This window comes from Myxocyprinus asiaticus, chromosome 48, assembly GCF_019703515.2.
Source record: "Myxocyprinus asiaticus isolate MX2 ecotype Aquarium Trade chromosome 48, UBuf_Myxa_2, whole genome shotgun sequence".
NCBI classification, from domain to species: domain Eukaryota; kingdom Metazoa; phylum Chordata; class Actinopteri; order Cypriniformes; family Catostomidae; genus Myxocyprinus; species Myxocyprinus asiaticus.
This window is the reverse complement of record NC_059391.1, coordinates 23,969,869-23,984,153: the sequence shown is the minus strand read 5'-3', so window position 1 is coordinate 23,984,153 and position 14,285 is coordinate 23,969,869. Positions and strand designations below refer to the sequence as shown.

Below are 14,285 nucleotides of genomic sequence, written 5' to 3'. Positions count from 1 at the left end.
TTAGAAACAGCAACTGCGAGAGAAAATTAATACAAATGAAAGGAAGGTATTAATTTGATTTGCGCTGTGCATAATGCTGTCATTGTGGCAAACCAGAGACTTTAAGAATGGAGAATACACAGAACACCCATTGATGACATGCATTAATGTGATATAAAATTATTTCTCATTAAAATAAAAATTATATTATTTTAAAACTCAAAATCATAAATGATAACATAGCCTACTGATGTTAACACAACTTTTAAACTCCAAGATAAAAATAACATATAACAATCTATGACCAAATAATGTCATATTTCAATGTTTTAAGCAATATTTTAAACACTGGTGAAATATTAGCTGTTCTCTCCAGTGCTCGATGCAAGATGGTATGCACCAGTACGCCGTGTATGCTGCTCCTGCGAAGCAGGATGTGAGCGCTGTTCTTTCTTGTGCAGCCTCTCTCTGGTCTCACCCTGGTCAAGATACTTGCTTTTTGAAATTCTGAATTCGCTGTAGTATTCATCAGTGGTGCAATGGCTTAATGTGTACATAATAGTGTATTTTTTTCTTTGTTAATTATGTACTGATGCTATCTGTTGCGCAATCTCGTGAAGATCTCCGCAATCGAAAATCTTCAAGTGAAGAGTGTCATGCACTGATTCTCATCAACAGCTCCTACAATTGCTAAATAGCAGGGATTCATGATGATATCGGATAATAAATAATTATATTTATTATTTAAAAAAACATACTGAATGAATATAAAATTGCATCGAGCGTGCTTTTGGTGCAATTTTCATATGCAAAAGCCTCCTTTTGGAGGGTGTGTCCAACATATTTGCACATGTAGCTATTTTCTTTGTAAATTATCTGAAATATGACCACAACAAGCACACGCAATTTGATAGTGTACAAGCAAATTAGTACCCGTTATTTGGGATCTCTGTAAATCAGGGCCTTAGCACTCAAATGTTGTTTCATATCTGTTATTTTGTTACCTACCATGCACATCTTTGATTCTAATTCTAGGGTCTACAATCTACAATGAAACTGACAATGCGGGTTGGTGCTTCCTTGCTTACTGCAATAGCTCTTGTAATATTGTGAAATGGTCTCAACCATGCCCAACCCCTCCACCAGTGTGTCCAATCCCATCCTGGATTGAAGGATGCAATAACAAAACCTGTATAAATGGCAAGGTCACCTCAAGGCCTCTACGGTGTGATCAGAACAGTTCTTTCATACCTACATGTACCAATGCACTTAAAGCTGAGAAGGTGTATTATAACAATGGCTGCTGCTTCAAGTATGAGTGTCCGTGTAAGTTTTAAACTCTTAAACACTTTAAAATACTTTAAATCATTAAATCATTATTTTGTATACGTCTATATTTTTTTCGAAATATGATTTCTAATCACGTGCACACACATACATTGCGTCCTTGGCAGCGCCTCACGCTTAACTTTGATCTTATTTGATTTAACAGGTAAATGCAGTGGCTGGGGTGACCCTCATTACAAAACTTTCGATGGAACATATTATGCTTTCCAAGGAAACTGCACCTATGTGTTGGTCCAAGAAATCATCCCAAAATACAATATTAGTGTCCATGTTAAAAACTATTATTGTGATTTAAAAAATAATCTTGCCTGCCCTGAGTATGTGATTGTGAATTACAAATCCTATAAAATCAAGCTGACAAGCAACACTAAAGTGATCCGGGTAAGTGTTGGGACAAGTGTTGTTCACAAACATTCACAGGCTTCTGATTGTCATGCTCTTCTGGTTCTCATGCACACTGCAAAACAATATAGTATTCTAGAGTGTGATTCTCATCATAACTCATAAAGGCTGTGTTCCCCATAGGTTTATGTCAATGATGAAGAGAAGATACCAACATACGTAAATGACGTCTTTACCATCACCACTTCTGGCATGTCAGTGGTTATGAACATCTCTGATATTAAAGCTGAGATTGTAGTCAGTCATAACAGCTTTAGTGTAAAACTCCCATTCTCATACTTCCATAATAATACGGAGGGACAGTGTGGTGAGTATGGGTCAGAGATCTTTTGGCACAATAAATATTTAGAATATGTTTTAAATCTGTTCGTTGGACAAATCTATTGAAATCACAAATCAATCAATCTATCTATCTATCTATCTATCTATCTATCTATTAAGAGCATATTTTTATTTTGTTATTCTGTCAATTAAAATTTTTGTAATTCTGCTGACAATTTTTAGGGGTTTGTGACAACAACCGCGCAAATGACTGCAGACTTCCTAATGGAACAGTCGACGTATCATGTGAGGACATGGCACAGTTTTGGATGGTCCCTCCAGGATGCAAATACACTCCACCCACCCCTAAACCCCCAACTTCCTGCAAACCACAAATCTGTGATGTAATCAAGAAATAGTAAGGAAAAGCCACTTATGTCAGTGTTGTGTACAAAAACTGCTAATTTTTGCAGACGTGTGACAAACACGCATTGTAATTTCTATGACAGGCTATATAGTCTGTAATAATTAAATGTGCCAGCTAATTGGCTCGAGATGTCTGCAATGTTTAGTACCTGAGTCATTTAAAGAATTATGCATATCAGCTAATGACATAGACAGATACAAATTTAGTGTTGCATGGAATTTGCACCATGTGATGCCAGCTATTTAGGTCGGTGCTGAGTGCTTGGTTAAGGAGGATGCAGCAGATTTCTGCAATCTTGACACTCTGCTGGAACTGTACAGCATTTGCTTCACCACTGTGACCTGAACCTGGCTCTTTAAAATGCAGAAAGTGCACTTGACTGAACTGCACATTTGGACATGTGCATTTCTCCCTGCAGCTCTGCTGGTTACCCACTGAAGCTAAGCAGTGTTGAGCCTGGCTAGTACCTGGATGGGAGACCTCCTAGGGAAAACTAAGGTTGCTGCTGGAAGAGTGAGGCCAGCAGGGGGTGCTCACCCTGCGGTCTGTGTGGGTCCTAACACGCCAGTATAGTGATGAGGACACTATCCTGTAAAAAAGGCACTGACATCCTGACTCTCTGTGGTCATTAAAAATCCCCTTGTGTCCTGGCCAAATTTGCCCATTGGCCTCTATCCATCATGGCTTACTAACAATTCCCTAGACATAGGAATTGGCTATCACTGTACTCTCCTCTCCACCAATAGCTTATGTGCGGAGGGCATTCTGGCACACCATGGCTGCTGTTGCGTCATCCAGGTGGATGTTGCAGACTGGTGGTGGTTGAGGAGATTCCCCCACTATGATATAAACTGCTTTGAGTGCCTAGAAATGTGCTATATAAATGTAAGGAGTTATTATTATTATGCCTGGTTACAACACTCTTCTCCATCATTTTATGAATTACTGCTGACATTATCAACAACAAAATGTTCTCAAACATCTAATTTTAACAATTTCAAATAAGCGGCAGCTTTCTTGGGTGGTAATAGCGCATCGTTAATTGATGACTCAATTTATATATTTAAATCACAGTGCTAAACTGGTTAAACTGTACTGGGAGTGGTAAGGGATTAAGATGCAGTGAGCTGAAATACCGCCTGCAAATGTGGCTCAACTGTTTTGTGCAGTGTAACATGTTTTTTTTCTCTTTCAAGATAATGAATGCTTAAATTGAAAGTCAAAGTTTTGTATTTTCTTCACAGTATGTTTAAGAACTGCCATGAGATTATTCCTTATGAAAGTTATTATGAGGCATGCAAATTTGATGTCTGCCACATGGGAAATGAATCTAATGCTTGCGCCAGTCTGGAGATGTATGCCAATCTTTGTGGCGAGGAGTCTGTTTGTGTGGACTGGAGAAACTTAGCTGATCTCAAAGGGCTATGTGGTAAGGCACTGTTGTAAAATTAGTTTGTGTACTTAACACTTGAATTTCTTCCTAACACATTTTGTAATTGTCATATTATAATGAGCTTGAATCTTAATTGTCGTCGGTTTCCAAAACAGCATACAAGTGCCCCAAACACAAAGTCTACAAGGCATGTGGGCCAAAAGTACAAAAAACCTGCAGTACAAGGTAATGCTTTAATCTCTCTCTATAACACTCCATATCCATAAATAACAGTCCTCAATAAGTGGTGTAAAATTAATAGTGAATGCTCAGGCATGCATCATCTCTAATGTGCTTTTTCCTTTACATTTTCGAACTTGTAACTAGGTACAATGATAAGTTTGTGGAGAAAGAATGCCAAAGCAAAGACTGTCATCAAACATTTATGGAAGGTTGTTACTGTCCTGATAACACATATCTAGTCAGTTCAACGACAAACAACTGTACGGCTTTCTGCGGTAAGAAATGTTACTTAATTTACCCTCTCTTGTTAGATTAATGCACCTTGATGTCATGTTTTTATTGATTTTGTTTTCATGCCCACCTTTTAGATTGCATTGGCCCTGATGGATTACCTAGACAGGTATGTCTCTTTCAGTCATAGGTAACAAATTAAGACATTTTCCATCAAAAGCAACTTAACCCTTATGCACTGTTCATCATTAAATCATGCTCCAGTTGTTCTAAAAAGTGACCAGAAACAATAAACGTGTAAATTTTTAATTGTTATGAAAGAAATGTAACAGCTCTAAATTAAATAATGTAAAAGGCAATTTGGGTGTTTTTTTTTGTTTTGTTTTTTTTTTTTGTATTTAGACCTTTTTTATTTTATTTACTAATTTATTTACCTATATGACCTTGAGCTTGAGCTTGAAAATTGACTTTTATTTACTTATATTTTCTCAAATACTGAACCAATCCTCATAAATGATATACCGTTTGAAAGCTTAAAGTCTCAAGAATCAAACTGTGCTGTCCATTTAAAAAAAAAACAAAAAAAAACCAAAAAAAAAACAGATGAAATTACAAGTATAAACACTAGATGGCTGCAGAGAGCTATTTATTCATCCCTGATTGAAGAGAAGATGATTTCTAGATTTTGTCACAAGTTCTGTACTTAGACATATATTTAAAAATGATCAAATACTACCTTTGTCAAAGTTTAGCATTTTGTTTGAGGCTATTTTTGTCCGTTTTTGCATACCTAAAATGAGTAGAATAACAAGTTATAACCTAATTTATCCCTGGTTGTACAAGGTGTGTGTGTGTGGGTGTGTGTGTGTTCAGCACTGTAGATGTGTTATGGTCTCACCAATTAATTTTGGTGTGTGTGTTCTGCATTGTGGCTGATTCATTGTTTTGTTTTTGTTTTTTGACAAATAAAAAAACTTTATGTTTTATACTCTGACCAGTTCAGTTTTTTGTGTGTGTATGTTTGTGTGTGTGTGTGTGTGTGTGTGTGTGAGTGTGTGTGTAGTGTGTGTGTTTTGACACTTGTTTAGTAGTCTCACCCCTTCATATCTGTGTGTGTTTTTTCTGCATTGTGGCTGTTTTTTAGATTTAATATAATAAATAATGAAAAACAATCTGTGATTTTTAGTGTTTCCCATTCATTTCCTATGATGGTCACTTTTGACCGGGAACAGTACAACTGTAACGTTTTTTTTTTTCTACCACTTAGACTGATCGTATCAACATTTTTTGTGTGTGTTCACATATCAAATGGAAGAAAAGTCACCAAGTCTCGTACCTGTCAGATAAAGGAAACCAGTTTTATTGAAGAAACAAAATTGATTTCAGTCAAAAATGACAGAACAGTGCATGAGGGTTAAAGGATGTCTTGCACAAGGAAACAATTGAGTGCGTTTACATGCACAGCAAAATGCTGATAACTATAAAAAATCAGCCTACTGAAAAAAAATCAGACAACACAAGAAAAATGTTTTTACGTGAGATTTTGAAATCATCTGGTAGTTCTGTGGTTTTGATGTCAAAAGATTACGGGCTTGCACACAGCACTTTGGATAAGCTGCCATAACATCGATAAAGGTGTTTAAGTACAGAGCGAAATCGGAGTAATGGACAAAAATCTTAGTGTGCCGATTGTTTTTTTTTTTTTGTTTTTTTTTGCTTGAACAACTGACCTTTCCCCAATTGAAGAACATGATTAAAGGCATTTACATAACCTTACACATCATTGGTTTAATCGGTGTAAGATCATCCATGTAAATGCACTCTACCACAAACTCGAGTCCACCCATCCTTAACCATTATCCATCATAAGAATGAACTTACATCACAATAACTATGATCAACTTTTTTTCTTGTAGCCCGGAGATACATGGACCTTGGGCTGTACCAAATATACATGCTCCAATGAGAGCTTTGGTATTACCACAGAGCCTACTGAATGTCCACTTGTAAAGGACTGTTCCAAAGGATACAAAATAACCATTAAAGGCTGCTGCCCAGAATGCGGTGAGTTGAGATTAAAGATGTGTTCAACAGATTTGAAAGTTAAAGGAATAATTCACCTAAAAATTAAAATTCTGTCATTATTTACTCCCTTTTTTAGATCAGGTTCTCTCGTGGAGAAAGAGTTTGAAGGAAATCTTGCTGAGTAAGTTCACTTTCTTTGTATGGAAAAGGATGCAATGAAAGTGAACTTACTCAGCAAGATTTCCTTCAAACTCTTTCTCCACCAGAGTACCTGATCTAAAAAAAATGCACCATAGAAGAATAAATGTATGCTAATGTTTGCTATAGCGCCCTTTGTGGCAACACTGAGAAATTGCGTTGTGCTCTGAATTGCAGTAAATACATTTCAGAAAACAACAATGCTTGAAATCAAGTCTGTGTAGCTACAAGCGATTGCATTTGCATACTTTAGTAGAATGTTTCTGGTCAAAGACGAAAGATTCTGTACTGCAATACAGGATGTTATAGTGGTACAACTGTTTTGTGAATTCACCCCTCAGACTTTTTTGAAATAAATTACTAATCTAATTTCAAACTCTTGACCATAAATATTTTCACTGCACATATTAGGTGAACGTAACCTATTGGAATAAGTGCCTTTGAACTCAACATCCATAAACTCTTATTAATGCAACCAAACCAAGTAAATATTTAAAGATTTCTTGCCCCCTCTCCCCATTCAGACTGTGATAGAAACCTTAATGAAACCTGTGAAATGATAAAGTGTCCATTGGGATATGAGTTGGGACCAAAAACTGTTGAGAACTGCTGTCCCTGTGGTAAGTTTCAGATGTCTTACTGTTTCCTTCATCTACATTTAAACCGAATCAGCAGGTTAAAAACATTATTTGGTCACATATTTACTTAAAAACCTAAAAGTGATTTTTGTCCTACAAAACTGCAATTTAGTCAATTATATAAAATGTTAAATCAAGATTATTATTGAATTGAATTATTGAATGGTTTCTAAAATTATTTATTTTCTGACCAGTGCCAAAACCTGTCTGTGTTTACAATCACACTGAGTACCAGGTAAGCTATTGCATGGTTAATGTTTTAACATTAGTTAAAGGGATAGTTCACCTCTCAAAAAAATCATTTATTCAATTTTATGTTGTTCCAAACCCGTATGACTTTCTTTCTGTTAGGGAACACAAAAGGAGACGTTAAACAGAACAACAGCCTCAGTCATTATTCACTTTCATTGTATGGAAAAAAGATGCAATAAAAGTGAATTGCAGCTGAGTCTAACATTCTGTCTAACATCTCCTTTTGTGTTCCACGGAAGAAAGAGAGTCATCCAATTTCGGAGCATTCATTTTTGGAGGAACTATCCCTAAGAAAAATGGGGGGGTAGAGCCTGGAATTATAAAATGGAATGAATTTGTCAGTTTTATCAATCCATATCTCCATCTTTTCTGATTTTGTTCTTCTCTCTAGCCTGGAACTAAAATCAGCACAGAACCTTGTGTGGAATGCAACTGTGAAATAAATAAAGCCCCACAGAATGATTTGTATCCAATGACTTGTGTTAGAAAAGACTGCAAACTATGCCCTGAGGTAACAATTACAATTCATTCTTGATATTCAGTAGAGTAGAATTGCTTTGTATTATTAACTCCAAAAACACATAAAAGGTATATTATCTTTAATAGTCTTTAATAACTGGATTATTAAAACTATAAGGGTTTCGAACTTGTGAAAGAAGAAGGAGAGTGCTGTGGAACATGTAAGAATGTAATCTGTGTTTTTGACGTAGAAAACACCAGACATACTCTCAAGGTATGTTCTCAAACTTTTCTTCACACTTTCAGTTCACTAGACAAAGAATTGTTTCTATTCATCAATCCTCATGCAGAGTGTCTTTCTTTTTTATAGGTTGGAGAATTCTACAATAATAAATGTGAGAATATTACCTGCAATAAATTTAATGACACAGTTAGGACAGAGAAGACTATAAAAACCTGCCCTGACTTTAATCAAGATGACTGTGTGCCTGTAAGTGAATATCTGTAGCTTGAGCTCCACACATGACACATGTTCTGCTTGTATTCTGATTGGCTGTTGTAGTTGTTTGCTAACACTTGAAGTATGTCATTTTTCTGTTGTTAAAATACTTCCTCCTGTGCCAGTATAAGGTCTTAAGACACCTATCAGCAAACCATTTGTAGGTTGACTTGCCTGAATAGTGTCAACACTACTCTTTTTCTAAGTGCTATTTGCTTTGAAAACATTGGCAGAGTGTGGAATGGTATACCACCATACTGCTTTTTACTATACAGTTTATGCCATATAGAGCTATGGAAGAAATAGTAAAAGTGTAAGAGTAGTAAACGTGGTTTTCCATTGCCATTGTTCTGTTAGTTTGGGGTGGGCTTACCTGTAACAAGTAGTAGGAGTTCTGGGAAACCTGTTGGTAAACAGTGATTATTTTTACAATTTTATTTGATTTTGCTTATGGAACCAACATTTTTTATCATTAATGCTGAAGTGTCATTTCTGTGCCACTATTGCCACCAAACGGAATTGCAGAAATAATGATTGTTTTTAAACAGGTTTCCCTCCATCAAACATTTGCTGCTCTGTTTTGCTGTTGTGAATACTCAAATGAAGAGAGCAATGTTTTGAGTAAAAAAAAAAAATAAAAAAAATCAACTTTACACATTACACATTTCAACAATAAGTTGCATTGTTTTATTAACCAGGCTCTATTTGTGTATTTACAGGGAACCATAGGATATGACACAGATGGATGTTGCATGAGCTGTAAGATATTGTTTCCTTATCCAAAATCATTTAAAAAACACAATGCTTGATATGTATTTTTTATGAGAGTCTGCCACAAACTTACCTCCATCTAATATCTTAGGTGAGCCCAAGAACTGCGTTCGAGTGAAGAACACCACCCATGTTTATGCAGATAATTGTGAATCCATCAACGCTGTTGAAGTGACATCTTGCAGTGGTCACTGTGACACCCAATCAATGTGAGAGCATGTACACACCTGTTTGTTCCCAAACATAAGATTTCTTTCCTTTTGACTTCTGAGAAAAGCCATGCAGTCTTATGGTTGAAATGCAATCATTTTACATAGGTAACAGAATACACGTTTATTAGTGCTCACTGCTGCAAGAGCAAAACACATGCAACTTTTATGTTAATATCTGCTATACAGTGGCCTCAAAGATACTTTAACATTATATAATATGCAGAAAATATCAAACCAAGTAGCATTTATTTTTAAGAAATATAGCACAAACACAATTTTTTGTCAAAACATTTCACAAAAAAAAAAAAAATGTTCGGTTTCAAACTATGCAACAATACATACTGTATGTTGTTCAAAATTAAAACAAATTGGTCGTCACTTTGTGGAACTTGTCTGCTTTGGACACCTGAGTGAACTGGAGCAGAACTGACTTTAGACTTAAAACGAATTAAGAAAAATGCCCTTAAACTGAAGTTAGTGAGGAAATGTCTAGCGTCATTTGTTTGCCGATACCACTTGGTTTATTATTCTTACTCTAATGTTATGACATTCACACATTTAAGTATATTTTTTGGGGCCACTGCAGTGGCATCATTTAATAGCAATATTAATGAACAAGCTTTACCTCCTCAGTCGCACTCCCATTGGCGTAAAACAGCTTTGAATGGTATTTGGCCAATCGTTTTGCAGTTTTTTTGAATGATCGTGCTGTCTGTGTCATGTAAAACCTACACACGTTCTGAAAAATAAGAATGATTATTTGATGGACACACATACACAGACTGTTTGAGTTTGCAATATCTCACTCAGATATTAGGATCCACTGATAAGAGCACATTCATCTGACTGGTGTTTTCTTGTAAACCTATACAGGTATTCATTGCAAATGAACACAATGATGCACAGCTGTTCTTGCTGTCGGGAAACGAAAACGAGCCGCAAAGAAGTGAAGCTGAGGTGTCCGGATGGCAGCGAGATCATGCATGAATACATCTACATTGAAAGCTGCAAATGCACTCCTACAGAGTGTGAAAACCAGAAGACTTCCGGATAAAAGATCTTGTTCAATAAATGCCTGACCTTGCCTTGATTATTGCTGATTTGACCTCAGTATTGATTTGATAAGCTGTTACACTAAGTAGGAAAACAACAGTAAAAATTTTTTTAAGTAACAGAATGAAAGATTGCACTATTCTGCTTTTTTCTTTTACATTTTCTCTCTCTAACTGGGACTCAGGGTATTTTGAGAATTTTTATTCTTCTGTCTTGCTTTATAATCTGTTTAGTAATGTATAGTATAAATATATACATTTTCTTCCTATAAAATGAATGAGTACAATAAAGCAAAATAAACTGAAACAGTTCCAGTCTACTGTATTTTTTTCCCCAAGTTAAAAAAAGTAAAGTTGCAAAGTAAAATGCAACCAATATGTAGTTGGTTTTTAAACATATACTATTCGTTTGAACATTTAAAAGACAACAGAACTATGCCATAACTATTGTAAAAGTAAAGTGCATTTTGTAGTTGAGTTTGCGTTGCACTGAGATCCCTTAATGTTAAATATATTAAACATTTTACATTTGAGATATGGAACACCAAAACACACCCATTATAGTAAAATATGATCAAAAAGTGTTGTGCTGTTTAAAGAACTGTTTCATACATCTGCATTAATTTAAAATACTATCAACTTTCTTTAATATGGTGGGATAGAATGTCATACAGTACATCAAATACATATTTTAGTATGTGCTGGACGCTGACATTGAGTTAACCAGGCAAATATATAAAAATAAAAAGGAAAATGTTTAAACATTCAAATATGTTCCACACGTTTGCGGTTGTATCCAGAAAGATGCACAACTGAAGCAGATTTAGAAGAATTAGCCCTCTTGTCAAACAGGCTGAGACGAGGCTTTGAGTACACACTCAACTCTAAGGAAATACTAGTAAATCAAGTGCTGTTCCTACAGTATACGTATGTGTTGGGATTACCTAGTAGCAATGAGAAGTTATTGAATCTAGTTAGATCATAAGTGTCCAAACACATTGTTTATTGAACCAAATTTAGATGACAATGACAATCTTTAGTAAGTGACATCATTAAATAAGATTTAATTGATACAATAAAGCAAAATAAACTGAAACAATTCCAGTATTCTATATTTTATTCCTAAATGGTAAAAAAAAAAATTTATATATATATATATATGTGTGTGTTTAGTGTGCTAGGGACTTTTTGGAATTGTACAGAATGAAATAAAACTCAGATTGTGCAAGAGTCACATCCTTGTTGAATCTAGTTTAAGCTAGGGATGGAACAATAAAAAAAATTCTCTTCCGATCCGATTCCTGAACTATTATTTTCGGTACGAGTTTAGAACATCTATAATTCACTGTGTGGAACTGATTGGAAGTACTCTGTAAAGAAACAAAAACCTCTAACAATACATTTCATTATAAAATAGGAAAACAAAAAACAATTACATAAGAGCATGTGCAACACTTGATTGTTAAATAGTCTGCAGGACGCAGCGGCGAAAATAACAGTAATTCCAGTGAGTCTCCGGCGTGAGAGTCTAACTCTCAACCCTTGAGGATGGTGAACCCAATAGCAAGACGCACTTAAAAGTTGAGGTACAGAAAATATTTTCATTAAAAAAAAAATAAAAAAAAAATGGTTCAAACAACAAAAATCCACAGCTGAAACAAAAAACAGCAAAAGTAATCCTCAGAAAACAAAACCAGCCCAAAAAGGGCATTCCCCAAATGCATTCAAAAAACACCAAAAAGTTAAAGCAAAAAACTCCAGAGGAGAAAGTCCACAAGAAATAAAACAGTGAAGGGGGAAAATCCTAGGGCAGAGTTAATCATCTTGAGAGAACACTTACTCAAGCAACTGGCTTCAGGACAACTAAACACCAAGCAAAGAAACTAGGAGACAGAGTAACTTAAATACACGGGGCTAAATGACATACATGTGAACTTAATTACACTGATTACAAATACAGAAGCTAGGTATAAGAGCACCAGGAGGATCTCTAGAGGCCAAAACATAAACACAAGCAAAACACTGACAAAAGTCTTCAGTAGAAAAGAAGACAGTTCTCTTTACACATTTTAACTTGTATCTGGACTTGTAAATGGTTTCAGATCTCTCTCTCTCTCTCTCTCTCTCTCTCTCTCTCTCTCTCTCTCTCTCTCTCTCTCTCTCTCTCTCTCTGTTATGTATTTATTTATTTCATTTTATTAGTATATCAATCCACTTTTCAATCACACAGTAATTTTTGGAACCCAATTGTCATTTCTAATAATCAGAATCAGAATGAGCTTTATTGCCAAGTGTTCTCAAGTACACAAGGAATTTTTTTTGGTGAAAGGAGAAACAAGTGCACACAGAACATTACAGTGAGACACAGAATATAAAACAAGGTAAGAGTATAAACAGACTTACAAATAATAGGACATATAACATAGATTGGATTCTATGGTTTAATTCCATGATTGCCATCTATTATAATCAGATGTCTAATGTGATTAAATTAATCACAAAGAGTGGCCATTCATTTGTTCTCCGTGCACTTGTCAATGTGCATGATATGAGATATTTGTGCTGGCACTCTTGGAAGTGTCATGTTTGCAGCATCAGATCTGTGATATGCCATTAAGATCAATCCATAATCACGTACACTGAACTGGCTTTCAAGGATGTATACCGTCTTGATGATTAACACAGGCTAACGATTGGGGTAAATTCTGTCATGTGACACCACATTTTTTCATTAATGCTAATTTTCTCGACAAAAAGCGTTTCCAAAACAGTTTTTCGCGACATTTGAAGCATCGACACGCTAGAGTTAAACGGAAAAATATTATGTTGACACATTTAGCGATAATTTGCATTTCCATCAGCTTTATTTTGATGCACTAAAACTTTTTTCGCAAAAAATCCTTGGATGGAAACGTAGTTTATGTTATGTAACTGAAATTGCATTTAACTTATAGATAACAGAAATAGATGAATGTCAGATCTCCTATAGCACATGTATATACAACACCTTTCCACCTTACGTGACTTTTATTTTGGAATAGTAATTTTATAATTTTTTTATGATTTTTACATTTTATTTTCAAAAATAAAACCTGTGTGTGACCTGATGATGTCACACCACCTGTTATATATTTACAAACACCTGACACACATCTTACACGACTGATTTTGTGTCACGGTTCTGGCATTTGTTGTTTGTTTTTCTCTCTCCCTCGTGTCTCACAGGTGGAGCTGGCACGCGTGATCAGCGTTTCCATGGGATCGTTCCCGAGGAGGCGCTGATCATGGCAATGATTTATTCGCCCGTTCTACCTGCTTCTCACTGATTGCACTCCCTACTTATTCTCTTGTTTAGCTGGAGATTGCTCATGTGTCTGTTTGTTGCCTGTCTCTAGAGGTGTGGTTACCTTCCTGTATGCCATTGACTTCGCCGACTCCACTATTGTCGCCCAGTTCCCTTGGAGGAGGATTCCTCAGTCTCTGCCCGCGTCGGGAGAAAATTCGCCTGGGCTTTGCTTTACACCATGCCAGCTTCAAATGACTCTTCGGATTGCTCCTGACTTCCACAGCGCATGCACTCGTCATACTAACACACACATTCCTTAGCCTGCTGAACAGCTATAGCTTTTGACTTTGCTCTTCACTGTCCTTGTTTACAACCGTTAACCTTTGCCGTTGATGTCCTCAGCCTTCGAACTCTTGCAGGGGGCGTCCATCTTTACAAATTTGGACCTACGCAATGCTTATCACCTGGTCCGTATCAGGAAGGGGGATGAGTGAAAGATGGCATTTAACACCCATAGGGGGCACTTTGAATATTTGGTCATGCATTTCGGATTGGACAGTGCCCCAGCTGTCTTCCAGGGGCTCATGAATAACGTGCTTAGAGACATGGTCGATCGTTTAGTTTTTAATCT

General features: G+C 36.0%; 1 protein-coding gene across 1 annotated transcript in view; it reads left to right on the top strand.

The window, feature by feature from the left end:
• The window catches only part of LOC127437367 (mucin-2-like), a 36,984-nt gene extending 26,312 nt beyond the window's left edge, over positions 1–10,672 (top strand). The window contains exons 29-45 of the mRNA XM_051692186.1: positions 1,015–1,305; positions 1,472–1,707; positions 1,852–2,035; positions 2,233–2,407; positions 3,661–3,845; positions 3,965–4,034; positions 4,176–4,306; positions 4,400–4,431; positions 6,179–6,326; positions 7,010–7,105; positions 7,318–7,358; positions 7,767–7,886; positions 8,013–8,108; positions 8,205–8,324; positions 9,053–9,092; positions 9,196–9,313; positions 10,190–10,672. Coding sequence (XP_051548146.1) covers positions 1,015–1,305; positions 1,472–1,707; positions 1,852–2,035; positions 2,233–2,407; positions 3,661–3,845; positions 3,965–4,034; positions 4,176–4,306; positions 4,400–4,431; positions 6,179–6,326; positions 7,010–7,105; positions 7,318–7,358; positions 7,767–7,886; positions 8,013–8,108; positions 8,205–8,324; positions 9,053–9,092; positions 9,196–9,313; positions 10,190–10,370 — 2,264 coding nt within the window. The 3' untranslated portion in view covers positions 10,371–10,672. The remainder of the gene's footprint in view (positions 1–1,014; positions 1,306–1,471; positions 1,708–1,851; positions 2,036–2,232; positions 2,408–3,660; positions 3,846–3,964; positions 4,035–4,175; positions 4,307–4,399; positions 4,432–6,178; positions 6,327–7,009; positions 7,106–7,317; positions 7,359–7,766; positions 7,887–8,012; positions 8,109–8,204; positions 8,325–9,052; positions 9,093–9,195; positions 9,314–10,189) is intronic.
• The last annotated feature ends 3,613 nt before the right edge of the window (positions 10,673–14,285 follow it).